Genomic DNA, 17,517 nt, shown 5'->3' on the forward strand with positions numbered 1-17,517 from the left:
TAATTGCAACAACAGCCTAAAGCCATTCATTACTGGCGTTATTAGCAGCCGCTTTCATTACATTAACATCATCATCATTTCATGCTCACACATGAATACAGGAAATAAAATAGTTTAATTGCCAGATTTCATGAGTTAAAGTCCAACAAATTAAATGTATGAAAACAGAATCAATAAAAATATAATAAGTGAACTGGCAAAAAGAATTTACACATGACAACTTTAGTAATTGATTAGTCATTTAACTGTCATTTCTCAAGAAAAAAAAAGCAAAACATTTGCTGTCTTGAGCTTCTCAGATGAGAGGATACGATGCTTTTCTCTGTGTGATAAACCGAGTAAACTGAATATTCATTGAATTAAAAGAATCAAGTGTTGGTCAAACAAAATAAGCAACTTAAAGATGTCTCTTTGGGCTCTGAGAGGTTTTGATGACCAAGTTTCTTTTTTTCATTTAAAGAATAAGTTAAAACAAGCAATGAATTTATCCTACAAACAAATATTGTGTGTGTATATCAAAGCCTGATATATCTATATTCCTCTGTGACATAAAGCTCCGTTGTCCAAAAACTATTAAAAACATGTCAATGAGCCTCACCGCCGCACCGGTTGACATGTTCCTTCATCACCACGAACACACACATCGTCTCGTATTTTCACTCAATCCCGCACACACCGTCCTGCTGCCAGAAACACTAAACTAAAGCACCAAATGTGGATTAATCTGCTGCTGAAAATAGTCCCCAACAGATGCAGCAGTTCATCCTGTTTGAGTAACATTTGCTTAAAATCTACAGTTAAAAATAAAGACTTGTGAGGAGTTTTTTTTTAAAGTACAAACCAACAATTTGTTGACTATAAGAAAAATGTAAAATAACAGCAAATTTATCCTTTAATGAATCCAACGTGTAAATATGGATTGTTATTTCTGAGTAACGCACACACACAACAGGAAAACCTGCAGAAACCACTAACACCAGTGTGATTTTAGAGGTCACAGTTTTCAAACCTCAGCTCGTCTTCTTCTCTGCTGGAGGACCATAACAGGATGAAAACCTGTAGCTGAGCGGGAGGCGTGCAGCAACGTGGGAATGAATCTTGTTTCATGCAAGGCTGATCCGTGAAACTCAGAAAATTAAAATGTTCGGGGCAGCCGGTCCCACGTCGTGGTGACACATTAGGTTTCTGAGTCTCAGGCACCGAAATTAATTACTGCTGTCACATGGAGGGAATGTATCTCTGCAGAACTTTTCCCACAAATTAATGGAAAAACCGTTTTTTTTTTTTTTTTTTTGTTATAACTGATATAATGCATTACTGAAATTAAAGACTTTCATTTTAAAATGAGATATCACACCATTTGAACAATACGGCTGCTGCATTACATCCATTAGACCTCAATATCTGCCGTTATGGAATAAGTCGCCTTTTGGAAGGAGTTTATTTAGGAGATGTAATCATCTCTGTTCCCACATTTAATTTAACTCACCGCAGATGCAGTTTAACAATTATTATCAGTAAACTGCAGTTTGTAAATTGAAAATATATATATATATCAGAAAACAAACAGCAAAGTAAGTCTCAGCTATGCTTAATTTGATTGATTCATTTTTGATGCTTTCACCAGCAAATTAAAATGAAGCCAATAATAAAGTGACTTTGTATATCAATTAATCACTTATCAATATTATAATTAATTCATCACATCAAGCCTGACAGTAATAGAGTATAAACATTCAACTGAAGACTCATCATAGCAGAGCTGATTTGAGAAAAACGTTCTTACCAGAAGGTCCATTTAGTGGCTCTTCTGGAGCTTTCGATCGTATCACATTATCTTGAATTTGCCTGAATTAACATTGAATCTCAGCTTTTATACCAACATGAACGACATGTACTAAAATAATTTAGAAAATGAAACATCTACAGTACAAACTCCATCTGCTGATGAAGGCCATGTGATACAGTTGAAAGTTCCAGAACAGCTAATACATGGAACTTGTGGTGAGATTAACTTAAGTACTGTTTCCAGACTTTGAATCTCAATATCACCAAATATTGATGATTGTCCATCTTAAATACAACATTTTATAACAGCTTCATCTAAGGAATCTGATTGGTTGACGGCATTGCTACTAATTGTCATAATGCACTAATTGGTTGCTTTGTCATATGTTGTGGTAATCAGGGAGCGTGTTACGTGTCGTGCAACTGATGATGATGTTCCACCATCACCACTGTTCTCTAAATGATCTATAAATCACTAAATACTACGTCCGAGAGTGTTAATCTCTCCCTCACTCCGGCTTCAATTATGTGAGTTTGAGCTGTCAGCAGGTTGTCGTGATTTCGCTGCACACACTCAGTCCTTCTGTTCTGCTCTAACAGGACACCCGCCGCTACAACACACACGTGTCCGGTCGGCCTGATGTATCAAATAAACTTTGCCTGCGTCTGCACATTGTTACAAGTCCCTGACAGGATGCTGAATATGTAATACACACATGATGTAGCTTCAGCAGATGTCCCACTTTCTCAGAAAGAGAGACAGAGAAGTCTGCCGCGTCCTGACACCTAAACGCCGAATGCAGGCAGAGTTATTGCCTTGCTTTATACTCTTAGAGCTTCAGGAGTTGAACTTACAACCTTGCTGGTGGTTTTGTGCCTTTGTTCCACTATCAGAGAGATAACAAAGACCTGGAAAAACCTGGACAGTGGATGATATGAAGATATTTGATTACAGTATGTAATTTTTCTGCAACTAAAACTTGAAAAACTGATTATTTGTCTTTTATCTCAGCCCAGTTAAGGAGCTAATTGTTGTGTTTCTTTACAGCTGATAAGGAAGCAGGAACATGTGATGTACGTTTCACTACAAACAGCCTCCCTCTCTTATAATAAAGCTCATTCAACTTGTGTCAAGATTTTTTCTAGAACAAACTTGTCATTTTTTCTTAATCCTAGTGCAGTGATCTGTCTTAAACAATAGGTTCAGATTCTGTCTTTTGAAGCGAAGCCCTCCTGTGACTCTAAAGCTGACGCAACTTCAGCAGCCTGAATTGTTCAAAGAAAGTCGGTATATGTAAGTTTTTTGCAGGTCTCTCACCAGACTAGAGATACTTGCTTTCTACAATATCTTCTATAACTACGGTATAGTTAAGCTTAAGCAAATAAGATTAGGGAAAGATTGTGATTATGGGTAATAAAAGCTAGACAGCTGTAGCTAGACATGCTACATTTGTCATTGTGAGGTCCAGATGATCATAATTTCTAGGTTACTTGAGTTTTGTAGACTATGAAGATCTATGTGAACCTATTCTTCAAGTCCAACTTGATTTTAAATCTAAATATGAGATTTATTATATGAGACAAGTCACCTTGAAAGATGTTTTATAATCTAAAATAAAAGGTGCTCAACAAGATTTATCCTGGATAAGAAAAAAGAAAAAGATGATCCATGAGTGTTTACTGATCTGCTACCGTACGGTTCGGTTTGGCACAAAAACTACTTGCTTGAGTTTAGTCGAGGTTGAAAGAAAAACAATGCTCCCATGTCAAAGCCACATGCTTTTCCAACACATACATCCTCCTCTTTATGAGTTTTTTTGACTTTACAAAAGCGTCGTGTTACTTCTGCTTTTGCTCCTGACAGAAAAGTGTAATTATTCAAACAGCCACTAGGGGTCCTTGTCAAGTAAATGTAAATATTGCTCAATCTGGGTATTTGAACAAACAACAAACTGTCTTGCGAGGACATTATTCTCAGATTTAATCATCCTAAATGAAGATATGTAAAAAAAAAAGGAATGAATTTTGTAATTTTTAAAAAAATACATAGAATTATCATAGATTTTTCCTCTGATATAGCACCTCACATCTACAAACGGGGCTACATATCAGTTAAGTGCAAGCCTTGCATTCCTGCTTCGAAGCTCAGCAGGAGATTTGGACTCCATGTGAATCCGGTCATTCCCATCTCAAAAAGTTCACTTTCATCTCGGCGGAGACGCGGTCATCGGTCACGACTTCTCCTCTCGCCGCTCGACTGTTGAGCGATAAACATCAAAAAAAAAACAAAAAAAAAAACGGAGTAAACAACATTTACAAGACCCCACTCTTCCCCCCGGGGACGGTTTAATATCCCGAGCCGCGCCTCCGTCGCCTCCGAGATCAAGCTGATCAAGAAGAGGGTTCATTCTGATGTTGTCAAGTTAAAAAATGAAAGTGGCAGAGGGGGGAGTGCAGGGCTCATCCCTTTTTTTTCTGACGATATTTATAAAGGGCCAATCTCACTCCTCCTCCTCCAGCTGGACAGGAAGGTGAAAACTGAGGTTGATAACGGATCAGACTCGCCGCTGGAATACTAACAGGCTGAGTAGATTACCATGGCTGCTGCAGCGTTTTCTCATTCGCCCCTGAGCAGAGGCAATAAAAAGTGAGGAGGAGGAGGTGGAGGAGGAGGAGGAGGTGGAGGCACCGGCAGACTAAAAGGTTTGTCGGCTGAAGGCGGCTATAACTCTGAGAGCCTTGAATGGGATGTCTTGGAGATACAAAGAAGAAAAAAAACGTAGGGAGTGCAGCTCAGGAGGAAATAAAAACCTCCAACTTGGATGCAATAAGAGCGCTCTAAAGCAGAGGATGAAGGTCTCAGGAATGCAATAAACAAGACGTCAGAGTAGGAGAGACATTCGCTGTTTTCCATCATAGTTTTATAACCGATTGTTTCAATATAACCTCCAAACTTATAACTCTGCTCCTTCATCTTCTGCTAAAACTTTTTTTTTTTATATCATTCTTATCTTTTAAAACCATCAGACAGATTCGTTTCACTGCTATCAAAGCTCTCTCTGCTTTTTTACGGACGCTTAAAATGTTAATTTCAAGAAAAGTTAATTCTGTTGTTGCACTTTTTAACAAGTCGGGCTAGATAAGGACAAGAAATACAGAATATTCGACACACATACTGCACATGTAGCATCATGTGTCATCAAGGCTGAATGCATTTAAAGTGAGTTTTTCTCCTTGCATTTTTACACACACATTTACTTTTTGTATACAGATATTAGCTTTAGCTAGCTACCAGCATACGCGCCAGTTGTCCATGCAAATGTGTGTGTTGAGTCCTGTATAATTACTATTCAACTAATGTTTGAATAACAAGTGAAGCAGCTGAATGATCTCAAAACCCAACAGTCACTGCAGTTCTTTCTGTTATTTTCCTCCGTTTTCTTTGCTTTACTCTCTCGTCTTTGTACATTTAAGAGCTGCACAGCCTCAGGATAAGCACTTTTTTTTTTTTTTACTCATATTGAAACATTTTCACAGTTGAATCTTCACCTCAATTTGTGCTTTGTGACTTGCTTTGAATTTTTATGGCGCCGTCTCTGAAAGGACCAAAGAATCCTGCATACTGTCCATCATTTTACTGACTTTATTAACAACATAAATCTTTGCAGATGAAGGTCTGAGGACTGAAACGTTGTTAATAAAGTGAGTACAAGTGATGGACGGCCTGCAGGATTTTTTTTGGTGCTTTCACAGTCAGTCTGCTGATGAGACTGTCTGGAGTGCAAGAACTTTGTCTAAAATTCGCTTCATGTTGTGTAAGAAGCTTATAACTACAAAATTACTTTTCAGGGAAGAAGTTTTTTTGGTCACTGATTGTTTTGTATGTATCTTTTGTTATATATTATCTTTTTTATATGTTTATTTATTTCATTTTGTATGTATTAGTTCTGTGTCGTCCTCCAAGTAGAACTTTCAGTATTAGAAATATTTGGATGTTGATTATTTGAACAAAAAGGCAAACTGATAAGAAATAAAGGACAGTAACGACATAACAAAATTTTAATTCTGCCTATCTGAAACTTTGAAATAAATGATTGGATGACTTAAATCACAGCAACAACAGAAAATGCACAACTAAACCTATTAAAACTTAATGTAGTGGCAGGAATGATAACATTTTCTATCGCTGATATCAGTTTAATTTAATGCCAAACAAACATGATCAGAATATTTTTCCTGATTTATAAAACTGCAACAAGAGGTTATAATGTGTATTGTGTTATTTAAATACTATCAAACTGTATTGAGTGATCCCAGCTGAATATGTAGAGTAAGAAACCAACACTGTATCGCAAATTCAGGTTTTTTAAAAGATCCACTAAGTTACATTAAAATGAAATTGTGAAAATGTGCAAGCAAATGAAATAATGTTTTTAAGATATACAGTAAGCTGCATTAACCTCACAGTTAGGATATGAAACCTCACACCGCCTCCATTTACCGTATGCTGTAAAGCACGTTGCCGTTTTTGGAGATCCGTAGCAGCTTGTTGTCGGTGGTGACCTCGTGGAAGTTGGCTCCCTTCTCGTTGGCGAAGAACAAGTCAGGTTTCCAGATGGAGTCCAACATAGAGGGGTCGAGGTCCAGCGAGTCGTCGGGATACTCGCTGTAGGCCAACCGAGGGTCGTTCCACTGCTGTCTCAGGAAGATGTTCACTCTGTAGTCCTGCAAGGAGACGGAAAGGACGGACGATACAGAGACTTTAAAGGGAGGGACGACCAAATATTCTGCAATTATGGATGCATGTACAGATAAGAAAGACACATATTTAACAACAACAACAAATATAAGCATCTTTACTGAGAATAAATATACAGTAACCAGTAATCCAATGATTGAAAAGACATTTCCAATAACTTTCTCTGTAAAACAACGATCTGTAGTTGAGTGTGGATGGCACATTTGATAAGTCAAAATGACAAAATACTGCAGGTTCTTTCTCGACTGCCTCCCAAAAATGACTCATAGTGTTTTCTGATCTGGGACCTGTATAGTTAAGGTTTGGTTCTGTTGCTGCTGGGCCCAGATAAGATGCAAACACACATCTATCCAGCCTGAACTCGCCTCTAAAGGGCAACACGCACACACTCATCAGATGGATTTATATCAAAACATTCGCATCCAATGTGCAATTTTAGCCCTGCGACAAAAATGAATGAGCCCATCCCAGGAGGTAAAATAGTTGCCACAATGATAACTTTCCAAAGTTGTAAAATCCTGTATCTGATTAGTATAAATAGTATTTCTTCCTTCCTGCATTGTCATTCATGTCTCACTAGTACCTGAAGCAACACATCCCCCACCAATGCAGCCCCTCGTCGTGCTGCTTTAACACACTGACGATGTCTTGAGATGCCTCATCGAGGACTGACATCTGGATGCACCGCTGTCATACAGTACTTTCAAGGGTTCCAGCACACTTCCACTCTTCACGCAGATGCTGCTGAAGTATCATGAATGACCTTCCAAGACGCTACCGGCGTGTTTTGCACTTAAAACCTACATCATGTTATGCGACTGAGACAGAACCGTAATTATTCTCATGACCACAAGAGGTCCTCGCTGGGAAAACGTAATTATAGGTCATTACAAGCAATCAAAGCTGTTGACTTTTGGTGTTACTGATCAATGGATGTTAAATTCGCAGCGAATTCTTCACTAATAAATGTGAAACAAAACTTTCTTCCCCTCTGTGGTGTGAAATATGAGATTTCTGCAATAGAGATGCATGTATTCACTCCAAAACTATCTCATAATGGCATTCACTATTCAGACCTTTATCAACTGATGAAAAGAAAGAAAGGATGACGAAATGAAGAAAAAACATATAATAGCAGAATTTCTAAGATTTAATTAGTAAGTTTTGATTGTTTAGTGGTGTTTAGAGGCCTGATACCAAAACAAAGCTTAAGCAACTTCAAATCTTAACAATTCAATGTCAGATTTTGGTTTCTGTGTGTTCAGTATCTTTCAAAAGTCAACGAGCACACAAAGAGAAACGTATCAGCAGGACAGGAAATGCAATCAGAATGCAACGTAGCAGCCACACAAATTGAAAGTGTACAATCTCTCATCTTTTTAGCTCGTATTATATTATCACTATCTCTACCGCTTCCTACACCCTCGTCTATCACAGCCGCGTTCTCTGGAGGTCGAAAAGTCTCTGAAGCAGACGAGGCAGGAAATTGATTCGGTGTAGAAATTAAATTACAACAAAACAGTGAAAGTTATAAAGCATAAATCCCTGAAATGTCTTGAACGGAGGGATGTTAAGAGTATCTGCGGGGAGATGTTCCCTTAAAAAAAAAAAAAAAAAAGAAGAAGAGAGATGAAGGGAAAAAAGGGCTCGTTAAGGGTCACTGAACTGCTGACTCAAGATGCTCTAACTAATGGATCGACAGATATACCGGCAGATATAGAGATGGACTGATGGACGGGATTTTGCGGTCGGATGAGCAGCTGGTTATGGGTCTTCATCCGTATGTCATTTTCTGCTTTTCTGTGAATGTAAGAGATTTTACTGATCACGGCGAGTTGTGGCCTCGAGCTATATCTGAAATCATTTTCCCGCCTGTGCGCTGCCTCAGATCCTCTTCAGCCTTGAAGACTTCAGCACAATCAACCCAGATTTTTAGCTTTTCCTACTCTTTATCCTCATGCTCTACTTGTCCCTTGAGTCTTGTCTTTACAGTTTTTTGATTGGCAAATCACTCTGTAGAGTTTCTTTTAAAAGCGCTGCAGAAATACGGTCGTTTTTACAAAATAAAACGCAGTAAAAGCACCGAAAAGGAAGTTGCAGGAAACAGAGGGATCTATAGACAGGCAGATGGATGTGTGGAGTGTTGACCCCGGCGCGAAGCTGGAAGGCAGCTGAAGGTCATTGAGCTGCTGCTCCCTCTTTAGTCTTACACAGGGAGATGGAGAGATACAGTGAGAGGACAGACAGAGCGATAGATGAACAGAGGATAGAGGGCTGTATGGTGCATGTTTGAAAGACAAGGCCTGTGGGCTGGATGTATACATTTCTAACTCACAGAGCCTTCAAAGGAGAGATGATAAAGAGTACTTCTGTTGGCTGAGAAGAGAGGAAGTCCAGGAGGAAGTCGCTCTTCAGGGAATAATTGGAAAAAGCCTTTATGTCATGGCTAGTTATAAAAAAAATAGTCCAAATCGACTACAGTGTTTGACCATGGTTTGTTGTTGTCATTTATTTCCTTGTTCCCAAAATCTGTATGTACAACTTGTTGGAGGAACTAATGAGATCTTTAATGGAAGAAAACCGCAACAATTCAAGAAGTCCTCATGCTTTCTTCTTCTCTGCACAGCACAGGAATGTAAATGTTTGACTTTTGTCTGAGTGAAAGCTGCTGATCTCTGCGCACTTATACGATTCAGAGATTCAGACGTTCAGTTGTGCTTTTGAAAAGGTTTCATCCAGCTGGAGTCTGAGCCCACTGGAGGTTAAAACCCAACCGCAGCGTGGAAATGAACCTCCAACAGATGGCTTTAAGACCTTCAGCCTCCACTGTTTAACTGAAAGAGGTGGATCAATACATCTCCCACAGGTCTGAAAGTGTGTGTGTGTGTGTGTGTGTATGTGTGTGAATATGTGTGTGAGTACTCCTTCAAATCTGTCTTTGTGGGGACTAATTTTGAGACTTAGGCGATGAGAACACAGATTTCTCCTCCTTATAAAATGACCGTTCTCAAAATAACTGACATTTTTCTGATCTCCCATCGTTATGGTCATGATTTAGTCAATAAAACTAATTGGTTAAGAGAAAGATTGTGACCATGTTTAGGAAAACTTCACCGAAACCGACATTGACTGCTGGAAGGAGACAGGTAACCATGGTTTCCTGAGTCAAAGTCTTTGTTGACCCAACTCACCATTTCCCTAAAAGAGTTTGGAAAGGTAACAATGTTATGGTACTTCTGCAACATGCTTTCATTTGGAGTCGTGTTTCTGTCCGCCTGGTGAATGTAAGTCCAATATTCACTCTCTTTTAACTCTTGTTTTTGCTCTCTACCAACTCCTGAGGGAAATATCTGGCTCTTTAGCTGCTAAATGCTCCACTATGTTCACCAGCTAGTCTACAGCTAACTGTGTCTGTGCTGAGCAGGTAGTGTACAGTTGGATTTTAGAGCTTTTTCTCTGAAAACAGCTGTCTGCTGCGGTTGAAAACAATGCTATGAGAGCGCTGAGAGTCGCTATGAAGCTCCATAAAGCCGAGAGGAGCTGCAGAGTTGGATGACAAGACCAAAACCAACATAAATTGTCAATGAAGCCACAGTCTAATAAAACAAATTCCTCCAAGTATTGTATGAACATGTGTGTGTGTGTGTGTGGTCGGTGGAGCTTCACACAAAACATTTCTTCATTTTCTTCTCTCTCGGATGTTAAAACATATCCTCTATATTCTGTAATATCTCTCAGTTTTAGATGACTTGTTGCCTAAATTGAAGGTTTTACAAGTCAAATTTCCTCTCTCTCATTCTCTCTCTCTCTCATATCACAGTCGAATTGATCCAGGTGGAGGATATTAACCGCTTTTCCCTCAGAGCTTTTATTGTATAACCCCCTCCACCACCTCGTTCTCCATCCCGTTTCACAATCAGAGATGGAGTCTCTTTATTCAGCGTGGGGTGGCATTTAGCTTGCCCCTCCGTCCCCCTAATTGTCAATTATTCTCAGAATATGGAGCTCGACCGCTTCGGCCAGGCTGGAGCCATCATTAAGCTGCGTGGCGTAGCAGAAATACATCGCAGGGACGAGGTACGGCCATGCCAGCAGCCCCAGCGGGTGGCATTTAAAGGAGCAATCAGGCACGGTGCTGCATGTGTGTGTGTGAAATACAGTCACGTGGCAATGAGCTCCTTTCACTGTTTATCACTTTTTATTAACTGAATATCTCACATGAAACAAATGAGCTCGACCTTTACGTTTTCATGAACGAGTCGCCTTTTCTCCTGTGGCGAAGATATGATAAATAACCTGAAATGGCGCCGAGATGAGGAGCGTCTGTCGATGGAGAGGAGGGATGAGGGGATCTAGATGAGAGGTGTGAGCCCGCGCCGCGATCGTTAGTCATCAACCCGCCTGCAGTTTGACACCAGCTCGGAAAAGGCAAAAGTCAAACCACTAAGGACAAAGATAATTATGAATTTTGGTGCCGCACAAGTCTCACAGTTTACAGAACGAATTGATTTGATGTTGCGCAAATCTCCAACATTAGTTCTTTATTTCTCCTTCTGGAAACTCTTCCATCCTGTAGCTGTACACGTGTCCACGTCTGTAATATTCATCATTATTTAAAAATGTGACTTGATGCATTTACAGTTCATCTATTGTGCATTAATACTGCTCATATCTCTTTCTGAGCGCCATGCTAATAAAACAGGTTTGTGCAATAGTGTAAACAACTTTCAATCAGCTGTTTAGCTAGCGGTTCTTTTTGAAATTGCTTGGTAGCAAGACTATTACGTTTTGTTTTGTTTTTACTGGGAATTATAATTTTAATTGCTCATTCCTTGAAATGTTCTTTTCTTTTCTCTGAACTACTGATTCATTACTGTGAATTCTATCATTCATTCTCTCAAATTACTTGTTTGTGGTCTCAAAGTTATCTGCAAATTCTCTAAAAATGCTAATTTTATCTCTCAAACTGTCGTCTTTTTCACTATTTTAACATAGTCCAGGTGATATGTGGCAAATTTGAGGTGATATGTTCACTTTTTCATATAAGCATGAAACTTGGCACACTTGAACTTGAACATTTTCAGAAAAAACATCACAAAAAACGCCTTGTGGTGGCCATGACGACCAATTTACTTTCCGCCATAACCTAATATCTGAAAATGTTCAGGGCTCCAAACTGTACAAGTGTGCCAAGTTTCATGCTTTTATGAAAAAGTGAACATAATTTTCACATATCGCCTGGACTAAAAGGTCTGATAATTAAATGTTGGTTATATATATACAGGATGTAAAGCACATAAATAATTGAGGAGTTTGAGTGTCTAGAAAATATTTTGTATTTCAATGTTTATAGTTGATATAATTCAGATGTTTATACAAATCTTCTACATAAGGTAACCAGAGAATATTATACACATATATTTAGTTGTGGTGTAATATATAGTATTAAACTACTACTACTGAAGGCAGGATCCAATCTGGTGTTTTAAATGATGGTTTACTACACTTTTATTTACATTGGGACAACAGATTCCACATTTAATTTATTTTGTCAGAAGACGTCCTCTAAAAGAACTCCATCATATGCAATGATTCATATAATTATGTCTGTTAAATCCAACATTGAAAGCCTTTAATGGAAGAATAGATTGTTTCATTGGAAAAAAAATGGTCAGATTACAGATGTCATCCGGTCCATAAAAGCTCAGCTTCATGGGTCAAGGACTCTTCATGGCTGCAGATGGATGGACATTAAGTGGGGGGGGGTGGACGGTGCTGCAGTCCAGGATTCAAATGAAGGAAAAGTAATTTGAGAGTGCAAATGATTAATTCCAGGGATTAATTTACAATCGGAGGGAATAGATGACTAAACTGAGTGTTCGGTTTATTAAAACAGCTCTGTACTGAATGTTGCCTCCTTTCTGAGGACAGTGGAAAAACGCTGCAGGACGTCGGCATATGTGCGGTAAAAAGTGGGACTCCTACGACGTCTGTAGGGTCGTACTTGTGGTTTTAATATCCTAACATAAGGCTGTTGGACTGTTAAGTGCTACCCTGAAATTACCATCCACCGCCGCCACGCTGCTATGAAACCATTAGCAGAGGAAATGCTGTACTTACACAATACCGCACTCATTTCAGCATGTATTAAAATCAGGCGGTAAACCACGCATGAAAGAACTGCATTCTTCCTCCTCCTCTTCTTCTTCTTCTTCTTCTCATCCTTCCTCTAACAACAACAACCGCAATAACTACTGAGACAGCAGCAGCCATATTCTAATTCCACGCCTGTCATAACACCCTGCTGGCTCCCTGGATGCTGCTCAGGTAGGAAGAGGAGGCTACGGAGGCTCACACATTATGGCAGCACATCTGCTCCGTTCAGACAACGCTGCACTAAGAGAGAGAGAGAGAGGAAGAGGAAGATGCTGTTTTCACTGTGTGGCCTCAAAATAAGCCACATCACCACCAGCACTGTGGGATGTCAAATCAATTTTCAACAGCGAACTTCTTCCAGGATCTTCCTGGATTTTAATAAATGAGAGGTTGGACTGTTCTGATGCAATTAAACATGGTTTATTAAAGCTGCATTATGTGAGATTTTATGTGGGGAAAATTACAAACAGGATGCTGCAATATCTCAGATCGAGTCTGTGTGAAGTAATTTAAAACTCTGGTGTCGACACCACTGGGAATGTTATTCCAGTAAACTACAGGAAGTAGAGAAACAAAACAAGTTGGACCAGTAGTGTAAGAGTGACTCAGTTTATACCGAGATTTAAACAGCATGACATCCAGATTTACCGTTAAAGTGAATAAAGATAAAGTGAAAGAGTCTACAGACACATAAGGTATCTTACTTTTTTAAAAGCTTTTTTCTCTGAAAACAGCTGCCTGCTGCGGCCCGAAAAACGACACCGGTGAAAGTGCTGAGTGAACCGAAACAGTAAAGTTGCAGCCGGACAGCTAAACAATGAGCTGAAACTCGTTATAAAGCTCCGAGAGGACCTGCAGAGTCGCTGATAATTCTCTGCAGGTTCCTCACTACAAGCCAACCCTGATACTTTGTTATAAACATATCGATTACAGCCTCTGGTTAACTAAAAAAACCTATTTAAGTTTAGGGAAAGATAGCTGTGATGGTTGAAAGAAGCCAACACTGACTCTTGGTAGCTACAAACAGTCACGATGCCCAACCATCAACTCTAACCTCCTCCCTAAGTGGTTTTACAGCCTTATAACATGTCACTCTACATCTGTCTTCATTCACACAATAATATTGACAGCATGTGCAAATCTTTTGGTTATTTATTAAACAGACTGTTTCTTTAAGATAGAGGAAATTAACTATTTCTGGTGAGCTGCATTTGAAAGCAACACAGGAGCTTAGTGTCCTTCTTCCTTTGAGGCTACTGAACATCCAGTGATGTGAACTACATACAGTCACAACTTCCCCCGTTGTATAGGAAGGAGGAGGAGAGAGAGAGAGATGAAGAGAAAGTGAGAGAGAGAGGGATAAAGCTGGAAATAATACTTTAAGTAACACTGTAAAGCCTGTTCACGGTGCTCAGCTGTCTTTATATGGAGGGCGAGAGAGAGAGAGAATGATTGAGCGGCGAGATAAAAGAGTGTGTGTGTGTGTGAGAGAGAGAGAGAGAGAAAGAGAGAGAGAGATGACAAAGGGAAATAAAGTGACTGAGGTTTCCGTGTGAGAGGGATGAAGAGACTAGAGAACTACAGTACAACCAAGCAGCAACTACCACGGCTTGAGGCTGAAGCCGACGTGGAATTAATCTCTATTAACAGATATCTGCATATAAATGCTGAATCTGTAGGCAACGGGACGAGATTTAGGTACCGTTTGTAGTCCGAGTAGTATTGACCAATCACGTTTGAGTGGGCTTTGGTTGCATGCAGGTAAACAGCATTCATATGCATATGTCTATTCATAGAAATTAGCTGAAATGTCGTCTGGAGCGTCTCAAGTTGCTAATCAGACTGGAAACAACGACCTGCACATGGAGGAGGAAGTCTTGGCTTAGATATCTGTTATCCTGATATCCGCTGGCTACACCAGGAGCCCTGAAATGTCGGCTGTTGCTCCCAGAAGCTACATCATCGTCAGACAGATAGTCAATGAGTTCCCCGATTGACATAGAAGTACCTTAAAGTGCAAAACATTCGACTGCTCCAAACTGACTCCTGTTCAAAAAGCCTCAACTTCTCTCAAGAAAGTCAATATTACGAATCATATTGTCGCAATATTTCAGTAAGTTTAATGTTACTTGGTTACATCACACTTCACTATGTCCATATTTATATACAGTCTATGAGTACAACATCTTACAAAGCACGACATGGAAAGAAACAATAAACATTTATTTTGACGATCGTATTGTTAAAAGATGACAGGATCCTGGAGGAAACTGGAGGATTATCTTAACTGGTGAATTTCATCTCCAAAATGGCCAAAAAAAATATCTTTACTCCTCTTTTGAAATATTCATGACTGAATTTGAAAATTAAACGAAGTCTCTTAAACTTATCAATAATACAACATGTTTATATATATAATTGATCTGCTTCAGTAATTATCAGAAGAGATTTAAGTTGGATAAATGGACTTTTTTACAATTGTTGTCTTTTATTTGTTTTTTCTTATTTTGGCATTTAACCCTGACGTACTCTACATATTCTGACCCTTCATAGTAATTAATCTCTATACCAAACTCATGAACCACAAATCTATTTTGCCTTCACTAAAACCTCATCAGTCATTCATGAATAGGTGATTAATCCTTAATGAAGCTTTCAGAGAGCAGAGAGTTTATTCTTTAGGTTTTATGCTATTTGTTTATAGAGAAAAAAACTTCACAATCACACTATATTATGCTCCTATGTTACCTTACACAGGAGAACAAAACAACCATAATGATTTTAATGAATGTGAACAATGAGGAAACATTTTTGAATGAATGGTGGTGAATTTTTGACTAAATATCAGTCAAATTTAACCTGGAACATCCTCTATGTACAAAGATATGTTTCGGTTGTGAGAAAAAGTTAAAATATTTAAATTTTTGTATTTTCTGGGTCACTTTAGGAAAAAGTCATAAAATTTAAGGCTAAAAAAAGGTGTTTTTACTGCTCTCAAGAGTAAAAATGGATCAAATTTGACCGGAACATTATGTAAGAGTTAATGGATATAGATGTCTTTGTTCTGTCACCGTTGTTCAATACGTGATGCAGTTTCCATTAAAGAATGAAAAAAAAGCCACCTTTCTCTATCTGTGTGTGCGTGTGTGTGTGTGTGTGTGTGTGTGTGTGTGTGTGTGTTAGAGTGAATTAGCGAGTGTTTCAGGTTCAAGTGTGTGTGTTTGACCGAGAGAGAGACATAATGAGTGAGTGAGGTTGGAGTGTTTTGTAAAGAGGGAGAGGAAGTAAGAGAGGCAGAAAATGATGGAGGGATGAAGAGAGAGAGAGAGAGAGAAAGAGAGAAGGGTTTGCGTGCTTGTCTGAGTGTGTGTGTGTGTGTGTGTGTGTGTGTGTGTGTGAAGGAGAAAGAGAAAGAAAGAGAGAGAGAGTGAGCGTCGAGAGCACTGAAACAGGAATAAAGCCATGTACCGCCGGGACTTCAACAAGCACTGCGCCATTCTACCGACTCCATCTATCACTGTGCTCCAGCCCCAGCACAGCACAGTGTGTGTGTGTGTGTGTGTGTGTGTGTGTGTGTGTGTGTGTGTGTGTGTGTGTGTGTGTGTGTGTGTGTGATGAGGACGGAGGGGATACTACGGTCCAGAGCTACACTACACTGCATCATCACCGCATCGAGATCCGGTCCTGGGCTTCCTGCTCGCTCTGTGTTTCGCCTCTTGAGCTTTTAAATGGATTTTCTGCTTTGATAAAAACCTGATAAATCCAATTATTTCAGTACTTTGTTGTTTTTGTTTCTGATCCAGCCTCCGAGAGATGAGAGCAACAACAACACCGACTGTGGTCTTCGGCGGGAGAACGTCCAGCATCCACGAGTTACCGACAGACCGACTGACGCGTCGCTCCGTCTGACAGGATGTGAGCTCGGTCACGGCCTCCGATGACATCTGACCTCTAGCAGTGACATTTTACTTATCCAGACCAAAATCACTTTTTTTTTTCTCATATACTTAGTAAAGCATATGACACAATCTAATAAGATCATTCATTCGCATAGTGAAGAAGTCTACAAAACCTGAAAATCAGGGAAAAAAATGGGAGAAATCTCAAGAAGATCGACAGAGGACGGATCCTTCTTTCAGGACAGAAATGCAATAGTTGCAGCATGTTTGAGTAGACAAGAAGTAGCAGAAGTAGAATTATGATGCAAAGTAGCAAGCAAGCAAGTTTCTTCTACAATATTGCTTCAATTTCATGAGTTAATTTCGCAAGAAACGGAAAGATCTAAATTTGTAGGAGCAGTAAATGACCTCAGAGAGGCGTGTGAGCTGTCAGGTGATGAGTTTTAAAAACAGATGCAATGAATGTTCTGTTTTTAAGTGGCTATAGAGTAAATAAACAACCGGATGCAGCTAAATTTTAATGAGAAATTACTGAAAAGTTAGGATGCAGGACTTTGTGCGGCTCTTTGTATGTAAACGTGTAACAGATCTGATAAAGGTTTCTCGTCTCCCTCCTATTGTCCTTCCCTCATTCATCCCCCATCCGTCCATCTTCCCGCTCCCTCCTTCGTCCCTCCCTCCTCCTCCTCGGTTTATGACGAGGAACGATTCTGCTTCTGCGGGAGGGAAAATCTGGAATTTGTCCCGCGTGACGAGGATCTGCAGCAGCCAGCAGTTTCGACGCAGAGATGTGTGTTAGTGGAGGTTCAGGTTGGGATATCCTCCCTTCCTCTCTGCAGGTGCTTTTGTTTCTGTCCCTTCCTTTTCCTACATTTTTTGCTTCCCCCCATTATATCCCTTTTCTCTTTCCTTTGT

General features: G+C 39.5%; 1 protein-coding gene across 1 annotated transcript in view; it reads right to left on the reverse strand.

Annotated features, from left to right (window-relative positions):
• Nucleotides 1-17,517, reverse strand: part of glra1 (glycine receptor, alpha 1) — a 100,397-nt gene that overhangs the window by 42,194 nt on the left and 40,686 nt on the right. The window contains exon 3 of the mRNA XM_067600044.1: nucleotides 6,290-6,513. Within this exon, the coding sequence (XP_067456145.1) occupies nucleotides 6,290-6,513 (224 nt within the window). The remainder of the gene's footprint in view (nucleotides 1-6,289; nucleotides 6,514-17,517) is intronic.

Source organism: Thunnus thynnus, chromosome 9 (assembly GCF_963924715.1).
Source record: "Thunnus thynnus chromosome 9, fThuThy2.1, whole genome shotgun sequence".
Taxonomy (NCBI): domain Eukaryota; kingdom Metazoa; phylum Chordata; class Actinopteri; order Scombriformes; family Scombridae; genus Thunnus; species Thunnus thynnus.